At 42.2% G+C, this 16078-nt stretch overlaps 1 protein-coding gene across 5 annotated transcripts in view; it reads left to right on the forward strand.

The window, feature by feature from the left end:
- Positions 1 to 16078, forward strand: part of oxr1a (oxidation resistance 1a) — a 175774-nt gene that overhangs the window by 133762 nt on the left and 25934 nt on the right. For all 5 annotated transcript variants that reach the window (XM_080471135.1, XM_080471136.1, XM_080471138.1 and 2 more), the window contains 2 exons: positions 5680 to 5787; positions 8075 to 8188. In XM_080471135.1, the coding sequence (XP_080327261.1) occupies positions 5680 to 5787; positions 8075 to 8188 (222 nt within the window). The remainder of the gene's footprint in view (positions 1 to 5679; positions 5788 to 8074; positions 8189 to 16078) is intronic.

Raw genomic sequence — 16078 nt, forward strand, 5'->3', positions numbered from 1 at the left:
AAAATTAGGAGGTATCAAATAACACTGGAAAATATGGACCATACTCCCTAATTTAATTTTGTTCTTCAAAGATGATCAGATTAACATTTAATCAAGCTGAATGACTGAACTTGCCTGACAGACTGGCCCTTCAAGAAAATCTGTCTGGGGAGCAGGGGGAAACAAAATAAATGTTGGGAAATTGTACAAAACGACATGTGTGAAAAGTTAACAAAGCAGAATGAAGGTGTTGATGAAAGGCAAAGGCCCATCTGAGGTTTGCATCATCTGCAGTGTATCCCTGCTCACAGCATCGCCTGCTCCAGCCTCCCCACCCTACTCTTACTGCACAGTGCATCCCGGCTCTGCATTGTTCATTACTGGGTCGCACACAGTGCTGAGTCAGGGAGACTGTATCCCCAGCAGCGTGACCGACCTCGGCTCTGATTAGTTTGTCGTCCCCCCCCACCCACCCACCCACCCCGAGGGGAGGAGAACATCCAAAGCCAGCGCAGCCCTCCGTAAGGCTTTGCTTAGCACACTGGCAGCCCAGATTTTTCAGCTCCTCTTCACAGTTCAGATCTCATTAGAGGGAGAGAAAGAAAAGTGGGAGAAATAACCCACAATGACAGGACTGTTGATCACCAACAATTATTCAGCAGTTATTCTGTCAGCTGCACGACAAAAATGAACAAGTAAGTCCAGCTTGAAATGATTTCTGCAGGTTGGGACGCTTACTAAATGAAGTCATTTGCATGTTAATTTGACGGTTTTTTTAAGCTGTTTCTGTGATAAGGTTCCCCAGTATGGACCTTTTTTTTTTTTTTAAATAAAATTTTTAATTTGCACTGAGGTTTGGGTCACTGGCATTTTTACCATGGGACCAAAACACTGCAGCTGTTTGGAGGCATCTTCTGCAACACGACTCCCACAATAATGATGCGTACAAAATCATGCATGTTGCATTGTTGATATATATTTTCATCACTTCAGAGATCTCCAAATTTTTATAAAACGTTTAAAGCTATCCAAACGGCAATAATTGCAACCGTGTGTGCATCAATAAGATCAAATGCAAGAATGCAATGCTCCCACAGTCCGTGAATGATGCGTTTACAGCTCATTGGTCCAGTTTTACATTGGAGTATAATTGACCTGCATTGGAGTTGGTTTGCATGCAGGCCGAGACCTACTTTTCAAGCAGACATGGTCCACTTGTTTGGCGCACAGCAGGGTGCAGTTGGCAACATTCACACTTCCACAAAATGAAAAGAGCAACTCAGTATATGCATCACGGTTCCTTTTAACAGTATAGAGTGTGACAAGTGTCAACAACTTTTTAATGTTTGGGTGAAAAAAGTTCTTTACAGGGCAGCTAGTCTGTTTCCTGAGATTAAATTTGATTTGTCTTAACTCAGTTACACTTAATTTTCAGTTGCATTAATTGTTATAGTTGAACTGAACATGGTGAGCTGAGCTAAATAAAATCTTGTTTATCTGGGGACTCGAAATTCAAATGGATGACAGTTTTCCAGTTTCGTAATATAGAAGAAGAAGAAAAAAAAAGCACTCGCTATTTTAATTACTCAACAGTAAGACCAGTAAGAGTCTCAGCATCACACAACTCTTAAGCTCCTAAAGTTAATGAGCTGCGCTCTGCAGCCAAAACAAGTGACCCAGCAGTTTTACTGTCACTGTACTTTCATGGTGATTAGCCTCTTACTGGCTGCTCCACCATCATTAGTGAATATTCTCATGTGAGGGTCTTCCCTCAGACGGTGTGACGCCTGTAGAGGTCTCGGTTTTCCCACAGCCCCTGAATAAATGGCTGATTGGGTCAGTCTGTAGTCGATAACAGTGTTGTCCTCATTCAGTTTGAGTAATCGTGATGGTTAGTCATTAAAAACAGCACCCAGCTTTGAAATTGTGGTCATTTCAGATGAATGGCTGAGAATCTGATAAGTCTGACTGTCTGGTGTGGCCACTACTTGTCAGGGATACTTCATGACCTCATGACACTGATAGGGTGGCACAATATATCGCAAAAGTTTGACTCAACTGCATTCATGGAAATTCTATACAATGCAATTTTAAATATGTAAGAAAAGTGCAATTAAACATGTTTTTTTTTCAATAAAAACTGTGCAACTGACTAATAGAATTGAAACGAAGAAGTAGAACTAAAAGTAGCTAAGAATACATTTCTGATTTCTTCATATATTTTGGTATACAACAGATTCTTAAAGCGAAAGACTCCTAAACAGTGTATGATTATATGAGTTTATAAGTGCATTACCTGCTCCTCTGTGCAACGTTATTTTCATGATAGTACGTTTGTCTCCACGCAGTGTAAATCTAACTATTGCTTTGGTGCAGAACTGGAATCATTTTGATGGTTGCATTGTTTTCTGCTGCGTTTCTGTTTGTTGTAAGCTGTAGCTCTTAGCAGAAGTCGCCCTGTGGGATGTAATGAAAGTCGTGAAATTTCTGATACTGTCATAATATTATGTCGGATGGTGTGTGGTCACATGACTATGACACCATGAGCTTCTTCCACTGCATGACATAAGGCCGTAGATATTAAGCCGCTGTCTAAAATGATGCCGCGATTGGCTGTCTTTCGTCTGAGATGGACAGAATTGCACAGTGCAGAATGAATTAACCTTGGAGTGTGATATTTATCTCCCGACCAGGTGACTTTTCGCCACACTGCTGATCTACAGATGCGATCTCCCGCTCCCGAGGTCTGATCCTCATCACCAAGCCCTGTTTCATTAACATTTTCAAGCACACAGACAATCCAATATAGTTTAATTTGTGTTAATTGCCGAGGGCTCGATTTGCTCTCAGAGCCACAGATTCTGGGGATGATCCTAAAATCACTGTTGTTCTTTCTGAATCAAATACGCTCTGGATACTGTAAATATTTGCGTGATGAATTCCTCCCAGCCTGCGCACACTTTATCCCCCTGCTTCCGAATTTGCTCAGGATTTAGTCACATGAAATGCTGTCTCATTTCCAAGCAATACAGTGAAAGATGCAGTCGCTCCTAATTTTTCACGTGGCAGTGACTCTCGGGTGTCACCTGGCGACAGAAGGTTGCTTTTGGAGCTTGAGTCAGTGCTACGAAAACCTTCTGCTGCTTGCTCATGGCTTCTGAGTCTCTTTACGTTCTGCTTCTTCCCCTCTTGTGTTGTGCCGTTCTTCCTTCGGCATGGTCCACGCCATGCCACGTGTGACTGGCTCACCCGCACTGCTGCTGTGCTCCTAATGTTCCAGTTTGTCTTCTTTTGGTTCCCCTGTTCCCCGCGTTCAACTACCTGCCCTGTGACTGCCGCCGTCTGAGTGTCTGTCTGAGTGTGAAGATCCTTCTGGAAACAATCTGTCATGTCAGGAGTGTGGAGAAGCTGTCATTCTTTTGTGTTTGTTGCACTGTTTCCACACACACACACACACACACACACACACACACACACACACACACACACACACACACACACACACACACACACACACACACACACACACACACACACACACACACACACAGAATGCTGAGAATGACTGAAGCCGTCCCATGACTGCTGCACTCAAACACACAGTGCTATTATCCCGTCCTAATTATGCGCAGCTCAGAGTCGGTGCCTGTCTAGTTTTTCAGGGGTTCTCTCCCCTGACTTTGCTCTTTTTTCTTTTTTTTTTCTTTTCTTTTTTCACTTAGACCACATTTCTCGCACACACGGGCGATTTCTGACATAGTTGTCATCCTTATTTGGAAGGAAAGAGGTCCCACAGGGCATGTTAGACGCCTAACTAGTTTGGACACGTGGGGCGCATCTCTGTTGTGTGGATTCTAACTGGTGGAGACAAGCAGACGCACCTGTGTCACAATGCGGGGCGATGCAGCTGAGCACAGGGCGCCGCCACAGCAGCACGGCAGTCTGCATGATGTTTAAACTCCTCTAACACGAAGCGCCGACTCTTTGCCTGCTCGTAAGGACTATTAGTATAGCTCAGGACGATATGCATGAATCATGCAGAGCTCAAGAAAACTGTATCACATCCCTGAGCTGATTAGTTTTTGATCAGGCAAAAATAGTAACGGCCCCAAATAATACCGTTGGCAGAGATAATAGATTTTTATGGGCCAAACCAACTGCAGCATCACCCTGGTTCCTTCATCAAAGACCAAACAGGACTTTTCCACCAGGCTTTCCTTTATTGGCCGCTTACTCTTTTTTCTTTTTTTTTTGCATTTGCTGTCACATATGTCGTTTTTAAGGTGTCCAGTTGTAAAGTTAACAGCATGTTTTATTCACTCATTACAAGGAAGTTCAGCCTCCAGGCTCCCGTGATCACTGTGTTTCAGTCAAGTTTGCAGATCTCTTGGCTGATTCAGACATAGTGTCAAACAGTAGGATAATGAGGCTGGTGTTAAATTACAAGCACACATTCTTGGGGTAAGCTGATGACATCAAAGTTCCCTGGATTATGACTTAATGTTTCTGGATGTTAGTGTTCAGTGAGGGGACTACACAGAGATATAATGCAGTATAAACAATATATTATCATTAAATAGTGGCCCCTATGAAAAACCAGACTATTAAAGAAACAATCTGAAATTAAGTTTCATAAGTTGCTTGAATGAGTCAAATAAGTTGTTTATTACAAAATTATTAAGGCTCTTGCTAACAGTACTTAGTTCAAGCCTCAAACCAGTAATCAACTCTGGTAACCAGAGACTGAACCACTTCAGAACCACAAAAGATGTTATTACCAGGTACATACAAGAACTTTTGGGTTTTTTTTAAGCAACATTCATTCAAAAGAAGAATACACAAGCTCTCTTACATATAGTCACATAACATCAGAAATATCACATGATATATATCATATTGAAATATAATAACATATGATACCATATATATTATGCAGTGTTCCAAAGTATTTTGATTATTGAACATGTACTAAATATTTATTGTTTAATTTGTCTATGAAAGTTGTTGTTTTTTCCTCTGCAGTGATCCAACGTGAGAAATAGAATCCCTCTGGCTTTTAGTTGAGGAGTCCAGCGTGATGCTGACCTTTGGATTTGCCCACATAAATGAATTCTGTGTTACTCTTCATTGCTTGGCTCCACTGACTGTGTTGTTATTATTGATTATCATTTCAGGGGGTTCTCTTTATGATTGCTGTTGTTTTTGCATTTTATTTGCTGAATTATATCAAAATATAAAATCTAAACATGATTCTAAACAGATGATTGTGGTTTGCATTCATAGTTCAATCTCTGGCCGCTTGTTTTTAATTCAAGAAAATGTAAATCTTTACTACGTCATTGACTCAGAAGAAAACACAAGAGCGCTGCTGACATTTGTGTCAGTTCATATTTCTGCCGTCATCCTTGCCTCCCATGGGAATCTATTCCTGGTCAACAGCTGACAGCTTTAATCTGCGTAACATCCCAAAATCTAACGTGCAAACACAAACCACATTAAAGCCTCTAAAGAAATAATCTCACGGCTCTGCTCTCAGATGTTCCCTCTCCGTCTCTTCCTTCTGTGTGTCACGTCGTCGACTCTTCCCTGTGTGAAGGGAATGCCCCCCCGAACGCAAGCAGTGGTATGGTTTTGATTTTTTTTTTTTACGTCTTTTTTTTCTTTTTGTCTGTGTCCTCTCTCTCTTGTTTTGTGGTCCAGGTGGAATCGCGGGACACGTTGAACAGCATTGCGCTCAAGTTTGACACCACACCCAACGAGCTGGTTCAGCTGAACAAGCTGTTCTCCAGAGCAGTGGTGCCTGGCCAGGTGTGAACCGCCGCCGTGCACACCTTCACCGATATATTCCTCTGCATCGCTTCATCACTGCAGCCTCACACCCACAGCCACCCACGAGCTGCTTCATGATGCATCCACTACGAGCCGCTTTCATCTCACAGCCACTAAGCTTTCTCTGAATGTGGGGGAATTTAGAAGTAAAACTTGAAAGGGGAGTGTTTTTAGGGGACATTCACACCCGGCATGTGTTTTCTTTTTCTTTCTTTTTTTTCCCCCTTGCTTTCTCGGAGCAACTCGCTGACTCACTAACCACGTCCCTACGTGCTGTATCGCTCTCTTAATTGCCTGCTAATTACAGCATCAGTTGTCCCATTAGGATGCTGTTTATTGCATAAGACCCATTTGTTTCTAAAAAGGTATAATAATATGTGTGGCGCTTAAATTAAACTGAGGCCATCTTGCCTCAGTTCCGACAACATGACACAAGCTCCCCGTCTTTAGCTCGCTAAACACACTGCCAGCTTCCTTTGGCTTTGATGTTTCCTTTTTTTTTTTTTGCAAAAGACCCAATTTTCTAAATCTGTTTTTTTAATAGAAACAATGATGTGACAAACATCCAAACTGATATTTTCTCACTTTTCTGGCAACACAATCAAATCCAGTCCAATGGAGATAAGCCAACCCCCCCCACCCCACCCCACCCTCTCTCTCTCAGCTCTCTGTAAACAATGCAGAGTTGACCTGGGTCCAAACAGCGGGATGTGAAGAGCACTTATTGAGCTCTCTTCTCTGCTTTCACAGCCGAGACACAAGTTATACCTTTACAACTGTAACTCAATTCGTATATTTTATCTCCTGATTTTCTTGTGTTGCCCCGAATTTAAAAATCCAAGAACAGAATATTGGTGCAAATCACAAACTTAGCTGGACTAATTACAAGCCAACAGAACTGTCATTCCTGACCTGATGGAAAGTTTAATGGCTTCAGATATAAAAAACCACCATATACGTTTTAGAGGCTCAGCCAACAAGTCCCTGCATTTTAGACTACTTTTATTACCTTGCGTAAAAGAAATTATCATCTTGCCTTGTGTCATTAATTAGTATGGCTTTGATACAACGTCATTGTACATGCCAGGCACATTCATCCAGTCGACGCTTTTGACCTTTTTTAATTTCAGATTAAACTATCAGAAGGCCTGTCTGAGTAGCATATAGCATTAACATCTATTTTCTATTATACTTATCCACTTTGTACCATGTCTGCAGGCTCAATATGAGTATACAATCACAAGGGGCAATTTTAGTTTTTTTTTTTTTCCCTATGATGACAAAGGCATTTCCCACTTTCTGTTTCCTCGGATATTATTTGTGGATGTAATTTATTTCGCCTGGGTTATGTATGAGAAAAGGTGATTGGTTAGGGACCAGGAGAGAATATCAGAGTAAATATGAAGAGAGAGCCTGTAGCTAAATATTACTTCATAAGGTGGCTCAGGCATGCCCTGCCCTCCCTCAGACTGGTACAATGTCTTTTCCTTCAGTGGACTGATTCGAAATGTTAATTATTAGTCCGGAAAGAAATAGCATCATTTAACATATCAACTGAAGTAAAAACTACGATTAGGTTTGATGCTACCTATTTTTTTTTTTATTATTATTATTATTTAGTTAGAGCCAAACTCATCGAACACTTAGTTCCGAGCTTCATATTTATTGGACTGATGGCAGTTTCTCACCTAATTTGTCACTTGTCAATATTAATAATAATAATACTTAAGTGTCATTTGTCAATAATTCAAGTGAATAAGCATCTTTTATTTATTTCAATGTCTAAACCAACATTCGTCCAGCTCTGCCATCAAGCAGAATCAGAGCCAATAACTTGATTGACAATCACACTTCGAAAATGAGCGAGCTTAAAGTGTTTAGCACGCTCAGGTAACCTACAGACAGTGTGTCAAACAGTGAATGTCATGTTTGGATATGAAAATAGTAGATAGGAATGAATCTCCAGTTGTAGCCTTGTTGTGAACCATGCTGTGTCTGTCTTCTAAAAACTCACTGCACACAACATCCCATCACTGCTTATCCTCGCGCTGACTCAACATCACGGCCATCACTCCCCCTCTCTCTGTTTGTCTTGTCAAAAGCATGAAACTCCTCACATGATTTCATGTTATTTGCCTTGTCAAACTTGTGTGTGGGCTGTGTGAGTGCAACTCTCCTCCCTCTCCGACTGTGCGCGCATTTGTGCGCGTGTGTGTTTGCACAAAGCCGACGCCTGTGTAAATACAGACATGGATTGTGTTTGCAGGTTCTGTACGTTCCTGATCCCGAGTACGTCTCCAGCGTCGGAAGCTCCCCCTCCCTCAGTCCCATCAGCCCCCTGTCTCCCACCTCCTCAGAAGCTGATTTAGAGAAGGTGACGGTATGTTGACCCCCGCCTCTCATGCTCATCCTCACTCATGAACAGAACTTCACAGCGCTTTCATTTTCGGATGTCATGACGACACACACAGTAGATGTTGATCATCATCGTCAGGGTCTTGCCTGGAAATACGACGATGACGATGGTTCACTTTCAATTCTCCGAAAATATTTTGTCTCGTTTAGTGAATGAATAGTGCAAAAGGTCCAGAAATTAATTATATTTCAAATACTAAGATAAATAGGCAATATATGAACTGTCTCAGTTCCTGATTGCTCAACATATTCACACCACACAAATAAATACTTGTTTATCCTTCAGCCACTGCCGTCACATTTAAAGCTCTGTTCACTGTTGGCCTAAAGGTGAACACCTCGAACGATGTTTCATGCTGTAAAGGACAGAAAAGACAACACGAGGTGCTGATAAAAACCTGAGTGGTTTTGTCCAAGGACAGGACAGAGAGGGCTGTGTGTGTGTGTTGTGTTGTATTGCCGGGCACAATGACACATGTCACTTTCTAACAATGCGTGTCTTTTTTTTTGTTGTTTGCTGAGCGATGGTCCTTGAGAAAGTCTGAAATGATTCATTCCTGTGCGTGCAATCGCACCATTGTTAATGTGACGTTGCATTCAGAGCCGACTCGGGTTGTTGACATTCGGAGAAAGAGGATGTTCAACGCCTTTAAAAATGTCAAGACCATAATGAAGTTCAAGGTGAGTTCAGTGGAGCTAATAATTTAGAAATAAACAGAGAGTACATGTTGCAGAGGGAAATTAGCAGTGAGGTAACCCTGGTACACAGCATGAAGTGGTAACAGTCTTATTTGTATAACTCCAAATAAAACAGTGATTCAAATTGAAAAATGTAATAAAAAAAAACTCATTTTAACAGGAAGAAAGCTTCAGTACCACGATATCAAAGACTACAACCACCCCCACATTGAATATTCTAATACCTAATAAAACCCCTTATAGTCACTATCTTTATAAAACATCCACCTAATTCACAAATAATCACCAGATATAGCTCTATCAATGTTGGATTTGATTTTTTTGATTTTGATTTTTTTAAGGAACAATTACTATAACATGTTTACTGTGACAGTCCTTGCTGCAGAAATCTGCAGGTTACATTAGTAATCAGCTGATCTGAGGTTTGTGGCTTACTTTCTAACTTAAAATGTTGAATAAAAGCTTCCAATAAGCTACAAATCTAAATTATTTGCCCAGTTTCCGATTAGCTGTATTCACTGTGTTCAGTGTGACCATCCGAGCTTCGCTTTGCCAAAATTGCAGTAATATTAATAGGATATTTGATGTAACATATATTTTACGATATAAATATCTGTCTAAGTACATTGAAGTACTCAATACTTTCATGCATGCCTGATTAGTGCAGCCTGTTTATCTTCATTCTCAACCGATGGAGGATGAAGCTGCTCGTGGTCCTTTTTCCAAACATGAATGCAAATGTGTGAAGGAAGTGAACGTGTGAAAGGGCCTATTAGAAAATCTGTCTGGGCTTTTAATTAGCATCCAAGCTGCCTGCACTTTTGTCTTCATTCTCTGTTGTAATTGCTCTAAAAAACAAAACAAACAGGAGATGCTTGACATTAATATAACTAACTGGTGGGAAGAAAATCTTTGCAATGACCATTTAATCCTGCTGTCACTCGGTCCTGTGTGGTGATTAATTCCTGGTTTGACTTCAGGCCTTGTTTAGTGTTTTTTTTTGTTTTGTTTTGTTTCCTTCCCAGTTGTCCTTCAATAGCAGAGCCTGCAGCATGTAGGAAAGCTGGTGGTCTGCTGCATGTTGTTATTGTGTGAAGGGACTTCAGGTCTGAACACACCGTGTCCTCGCAGCTCTTAAGGCCAGCAGTGCGAGCCATCTCCCCCAGGTACTGTGTCTGCAGCATCTGAATGAGCCAATCATTAAGCACCGCAGGAAGCCCACTGGTCCCTTAAGAAATATGACTGTTAGCTGGTCTCCATGGAAACGTGGGGCTTGTTTTGCCACTTTTACAAGAAAATGGATACTGCAGGTCTGCGTCGACCGCCGCCGCCGCTGCTCCACTCCAGTTTAGATGCCGTCTCCCGTTCCCTGTCCGTTCATTTCTCCACGGTTGGCAAAAGAAAGGCCCTGTTCATTTACTACTTATCTATTTAGGTCATTGCCTGTGAGAACAGGAGTGTATTCTGCGGCTCTCGACGGGGGAGGATCAGAGAGAGGGGCTGTGACTGCGGAGAAATTAAGCCTTTAAAAGTGATGCCGTGTCTGATATTTAGAACAACTAATGAAGGGAGCAGCTCACTCTCCCAGACGAGCAGCCAGGCGGCAATTATTCCAGGCAGAGGAAGTGTGCTTGGAAGGCAGAAGAGAGGGAACATTACCTCACCCGATGTGTCAACTGTGTGTGTGCAAATGTTTGTGGAGGCGTTGTGTGTGTGTGTTTGTGTGTGAAAGTGTGCGTCTGTATCTGTCAACTCTGCATGTTTGTGTGTGTGCCTTCCCTCCCTCTCCCGTCTCTCCCTCTCACGTGTGTTACTTTGTAGTTTAATGGAAGGATGCGGCTGCATTTTGATTTTTAAACCACAGGAAGGACCTTAATAACTCGCTCCGCGTCTGGGTTTTTTTTTTGTTTTTTTTCTCCTCTCCAGAATCCCCGGCATCTTTTAATTACAAGCCTATTTTGGTGCTCGGCACGCTCGTCTCAATGAGGATATTATCAAAATGAATGGTTCTGGGAGGTGTATAGTAATAGCAGTGCAGGCAGCAAATAGATTATATGACCCTGATGAAGACGAGTAGTAGAGAAGCAGCGTTTACAGGCTTCTCCTATTTCTATAAAAGGACTCAGATCTGGCAGAAGAGGTTCAAAAAGCCAATGAGATGTTCAAATAATTAAAGCCATTGAACACACTGCTGTGTATTTACCTCAATACTAAAAATCCCATGAGTGTTTGCAAAGAGGACAAAGTATTATGGGGTATGAATCCTACTCCTACAACCACTTCATCCACTTATTATACATACAGTGAATAACTAGTCAACCCAGGAACTGTGTTTTTGCCTTGGAGGAGACGTGAAGAAAGTTAAATTGAGGACACGCAAACTCGAAAGGAGGCCGAACCTGGATCTGTCATGCTGGCAGGCCACAGTGCCAACCAGTTTTCCACCCGTGCCAAAACATGACATGCCAAATAGGCTGTTAACAACAAAAAACGTCTCCAGTCTGCTTAACGCAAAATAAACGATGAATGTTCTTACATCCACATGTTGGTTTTAAAGTGAGGTGATGCCAGAGGCTTTCGTTGTTGTTTTTGGTTGGTCTGCAATCATCCTACTTGAGCATTTATAAGCAACACCCACATCTATACAATGATCTTATATCTATTTCCAAACTACAGTGACTTATTCCAGCAGAGGTCTTCTCCATGGAGAGATTGCCAAGCTATCACAGGGCTTAAGTACTCCAGGTTGGGTTAAAACACTATAAGGAGCTGAAATTGTTTCTGCTGCTTCCTGATAGTTATTTGATGCCTGCAGCATGAGACAAAAGCAGGATGTATATGTGCATCTTTAAAGCAGGTCAGTTGTGCACAATAAAGCAGTAATCACCTGATTATTTACTTAAATCTGTGGTTGTCAGACTTTATACAGTGTGTACCACTATTATGGCCAACCTGAACATACATTAACTTAGCTGATTTTTCTATGGGCAGTTCATGAAAGAGATATGTTTACTCCCACGATGGTGGTTATGTATTGATGATGTGTGCATGCCACAGTGCAAAAGCAGCAGCATCATAACAAGTGCCAGTACGCCTGGCTCTTAAAGAGAGTTCGAGGTGGCCCGGTGATTGAGTTCTTGATGGTGCGCCAACATCTGCCTTTGTGCAACCCACATGTATGGTTTTTGTGTTTGCTTTGTTCCCGAGGCATTTAATTTTCAATTAGCAATAGTGCACTCAGACACCTGCTCCATGCACTCTAAACCACGGCTTTACACCGTGAAGTACACGTCTCTGTGTAACATATTTCAATTTAACCTGCACATTATTACCAGAAATGTTAGTTTGAGTGCACTAAATCTTTTTGCTTTTTCTCTTTTTTTTTTTTTTTACAGTCAACAAGAACAGAATGTGTATATTCACAAATTATTTGAAGGGTTAAACTTCCACAAATCAAATGGGTTGTTTTTGACGAAATGCCCTAATGTACCATTGACAATGTTTTGTTTCCCGTCACAAGGCAACATAGTTCATAAGGTATTATTCTCCTTCGGCAAAAATAGATTTAACCGGTCGCTACCACCTTGGAAACTAAGAGAAATCTTCCGTCCAGCTGTTAATCGGCTCAGACTCACAACATGCTAATGAAATGCCTCCGGGTTGTCTGCTGTCAAACGTGCATCCATCATCTGCTTCATGGACGTGTTGGACAACACTTCTCATACTTCAGTGAGCAAGTGAAAGTGCGTTTGCTGTGCCGTTACCTTGTTCAGTGTTTCTGTGGTGGAGCTAAAGGCCAGATAAGGCAGCTCTGAAGTGTCTTGGTCTGCCTGCTCGCCCGCTGGTATTGGCAGCCAAAGTAACACGTCTTGTCGGCACAGATAGTTGGCTGATTGTCTGTGTGTGTGTGTGTGTGTGTGTGTGTGTGTGTGTGTGTGGCTGGCTGACTTTTTGGCTGGCGGTCTTGCTGTCGTTGGATTATTTGGCAGCCGGCGGCTCGCTGGCGTCGCTGCTCTCTGGTCATCTGTGTGGGCAGGCACATCCTCACACCACACCTTCCTCATGCTCACACTGACACACACGGCGCACACACATGCCTGCTCCTCCCGGTGGTGCAGCTACTACTGTGACCTTCTCTGTCTCTTCCTCGTTTGGCACCGCCTTCACCTCCCTTCATCCTCTCTTCCTTCCGTCCTCTCTTCCGCTGAGGTGTGATCTAAAATTAGTGCTGGATGAACTGGAACCTATTCAATTTATATCTGGTGCCATCTCCTAACATGCAGCGCCTCCCATTCCTACCATGTCTGAGTACAGATTTTGTGATTAACTTATTAAACTGGCTAACAGATGAATAACAAGCCTGACAGATTCAGTGTCTCAGCCCTTCAGAGCTGCAGCCGGGTGTTGGACTGTAACACTGGCTGATACCAACAACAGTGCAGATTGTACTCAAGGAGTTCTGCTTTTGGGGGTTCGATGAATCCCAATCATTGTGTGCTTGCAGTGTGTGCTCATTCCCACTAGGTGGAGCTGTGGATTGATTTTTGATTGCACCATGTGTCACTGTCAAGGTCAAAGCAGGGTGGGCACCTGCACAAGTTGTCCCTGACGCCTGTATTATTCACCGATGCAGCTAACGTAGTGCAACAGGAATAATCTTGCTGCTTGCTTTAGGAGCCGCCTTCTTTTATGGAGTGTGTGGATCTCTACCTCCTTTCACTCTGTCACTACAGCCTGGACAGCAGCCATGTTTTTGCAGAAATCAAATATATCTTCTTCTTTTTTTTCTTTCTTTTTTTTTTTTTAATGTGGGTGAGGAAAGAGTCCGTGGTTCAAAACTAAAGGGGTATTGATTTCTGTTTGCCCCTCCACAGCTGTCATCTAACACTGTTACACATGCCTCCTGTCCTCCCAGCATCCCTGTCAGCTCAGATTCCCGCAGAGCAGATTACCGTCCTCCATCCTTCATCCGCCTATCCGGAACACTCAGACAAGGTCCAGGTGGCCATGTCAGCCCCCGGCCCTCCGAACATCTCTCCTTTTCTCACCTCAGCTTTTCTCTTCAATTCTAACCACCCCGAGAGGTTACTCACAGTCCGAGGCCAGCACAGCCACTCTTTCATCTCTGGGTTTTTAGCACAGCAGCCAGTTCACCATGCCGCACTGTGCTCTCACTCCCTTTCATGTCACACGCACAGAAATAAAGATAAAAAAATATATAGAGTTTTCAAGACTGACTGGAATCTGGTCACTTCTCAGGACAAATCTCAGCTTCCCTGGAATGTGTTCAGATGAAGTCGGCGTGTTTTCATTAAAGTATTTCTCTCACAGGTTTGTTCTTTACCTGCCGCCTGTTACCTCACCTAACTGCCTCGGTCGTCTGGATGAAGCAGAGTTAATATTGGATATAATAAAGAGGCAGTGGAGTTTAGCATCATCCCTCACAGAGCCACGCTCCAGCTTCAGCTGGGAAAATATTGGATGGCTTGAAGGCCAGAGCAGGATGAATACTGGACATATATTAGAGGATAAAAGCTGAAAAGCAATCTTCACTTCACATAAGTGAGGTGTTTGTGGCAGGATGATGGCGTTTAAAGCCCCTAATCTAAATCCGTATTGATCCGTCACCTGCACTTTGTGTTTAGTGCTAGTGAGCCATGTTTATAAGCTAATTCCCTAAAGTATTTATTCTTTACAGAAATTGAATTAGGATGTGGCCGAACAATATAAATCACCAAACTGAGGCAGTATCACACAAAATCTTTCCAACGGTATGAAAATGAACAGTTTGTTTAATAATCTTAACACTTTTCTGTCCCACAGTAATAAATACAAAAGTGTAAAAGAGTCCAATTTATACAAATATGGAAACAAAACAGAAGTAAGTTGAGAAGTGGTTGAAATGGTTTTTCTGTACAGCTTGAAGCTGAAATAATTATCTTAAAGCACCGGAGGAGATCCATGTTTCCTGTGGCCATCATTCTGTTCTATTCTAAAATAATTAAATGTGTAAAACTAAAAGATATGCCACTGAAATGTTTTGACAGATGCATGTTAAAGCTAGAGCTATTGGTTAAAAAGCTGATTTAGTTGGCTACAGGTAAACAATACTTGGTTAAAAATAAAAGACGATCCTGAAGTACTGGGTTAGAGAGCAGGGATGCCAACTATCCCACACTGTGTGTGACTCATTGAGTCATTTGACTTTAAACTCACACCCCCACCCCCACACATGGCTGCATTTATTAGCTCAACTCTTCTCTCTTCCAGGGGTGACTCACACACCTTAATTAAAGTTTTCTTTTTCAATGATAAACCAACATCATTCAAACACGCTGTGATCCAGGTTAAATACTGAAAGTCGGGATTGAATAGCTGAAAAGGTCACCGTAAAGGACTTGATGAATCTTTTAAAGAGCAAAGCTATTCAGAAATGATAAAAATGCTAATAGTTCCAAATTCATTTAAAAAAAACAAAAAAAAACTGCCAGCTTGTGTTACCATAGCAGCAACTGCAAACTCCAGAGGTGTCAAAACTGTGACAAAAATCTGCTGTCATGTTCTCTGTAAGCAACATCAGCATAAGATTTATTCCGTATGAACACAAATGAACCTCAAAATCTGAGCTGATCTGACAGGACTTTGTGACAAAATCACACTAAAAAGATTTAGAGAGTGATGGCGAGCCAAGTGTCGCTGCAGTAATGGTTATAAGATTGAATTTCACACCGACGGGAGAGCGCTCGATGCTTCTTCTCGATTCCAATGAACCTGTGAGGAACGACAGAGACAAATCCCTGCAGATCTATAACATAGAGAATGCAATTTGCAAAGCGAGAGGTATTTTTCAGCCAGCGGGCAGCTGGAGGTGAGCAGCACAGGTAGAGAGGGAAGGACCACCGGGGTTGAGAGGAGAGGCGGCAGACATGATTGGACGCTCAGGTCAGGTGACGCTTTGCTTATGTAACATGACAGTGCAGGTTTTCCTCTTCTATTTTATTGATCATCCCACCAACTCCACGTGCAGTGAGTCCCGTGTTTCTCACCGATTACAAGCTGCAAACAAGTAACAAAAGCAGGGTAATATTGGCAAATAACTTTGAAGAAATATGAGGAAATCCTGCTTTGTGAGAGTTCCCCTCAGCTGATGGACCGC

The sequence above is a fragment of the Lipophrys pholis genome, assembly GCF_963383615.2.
Source record: "Lipophrys pholis genome assembly, chromosome: 9".
Taxonomy (NCBI): Eukaryota; Metazoa; Chordata; class Actinopteri; order Blenniiformes; family Blenniidae; genus Lipophrys; species Lipophrys pholis.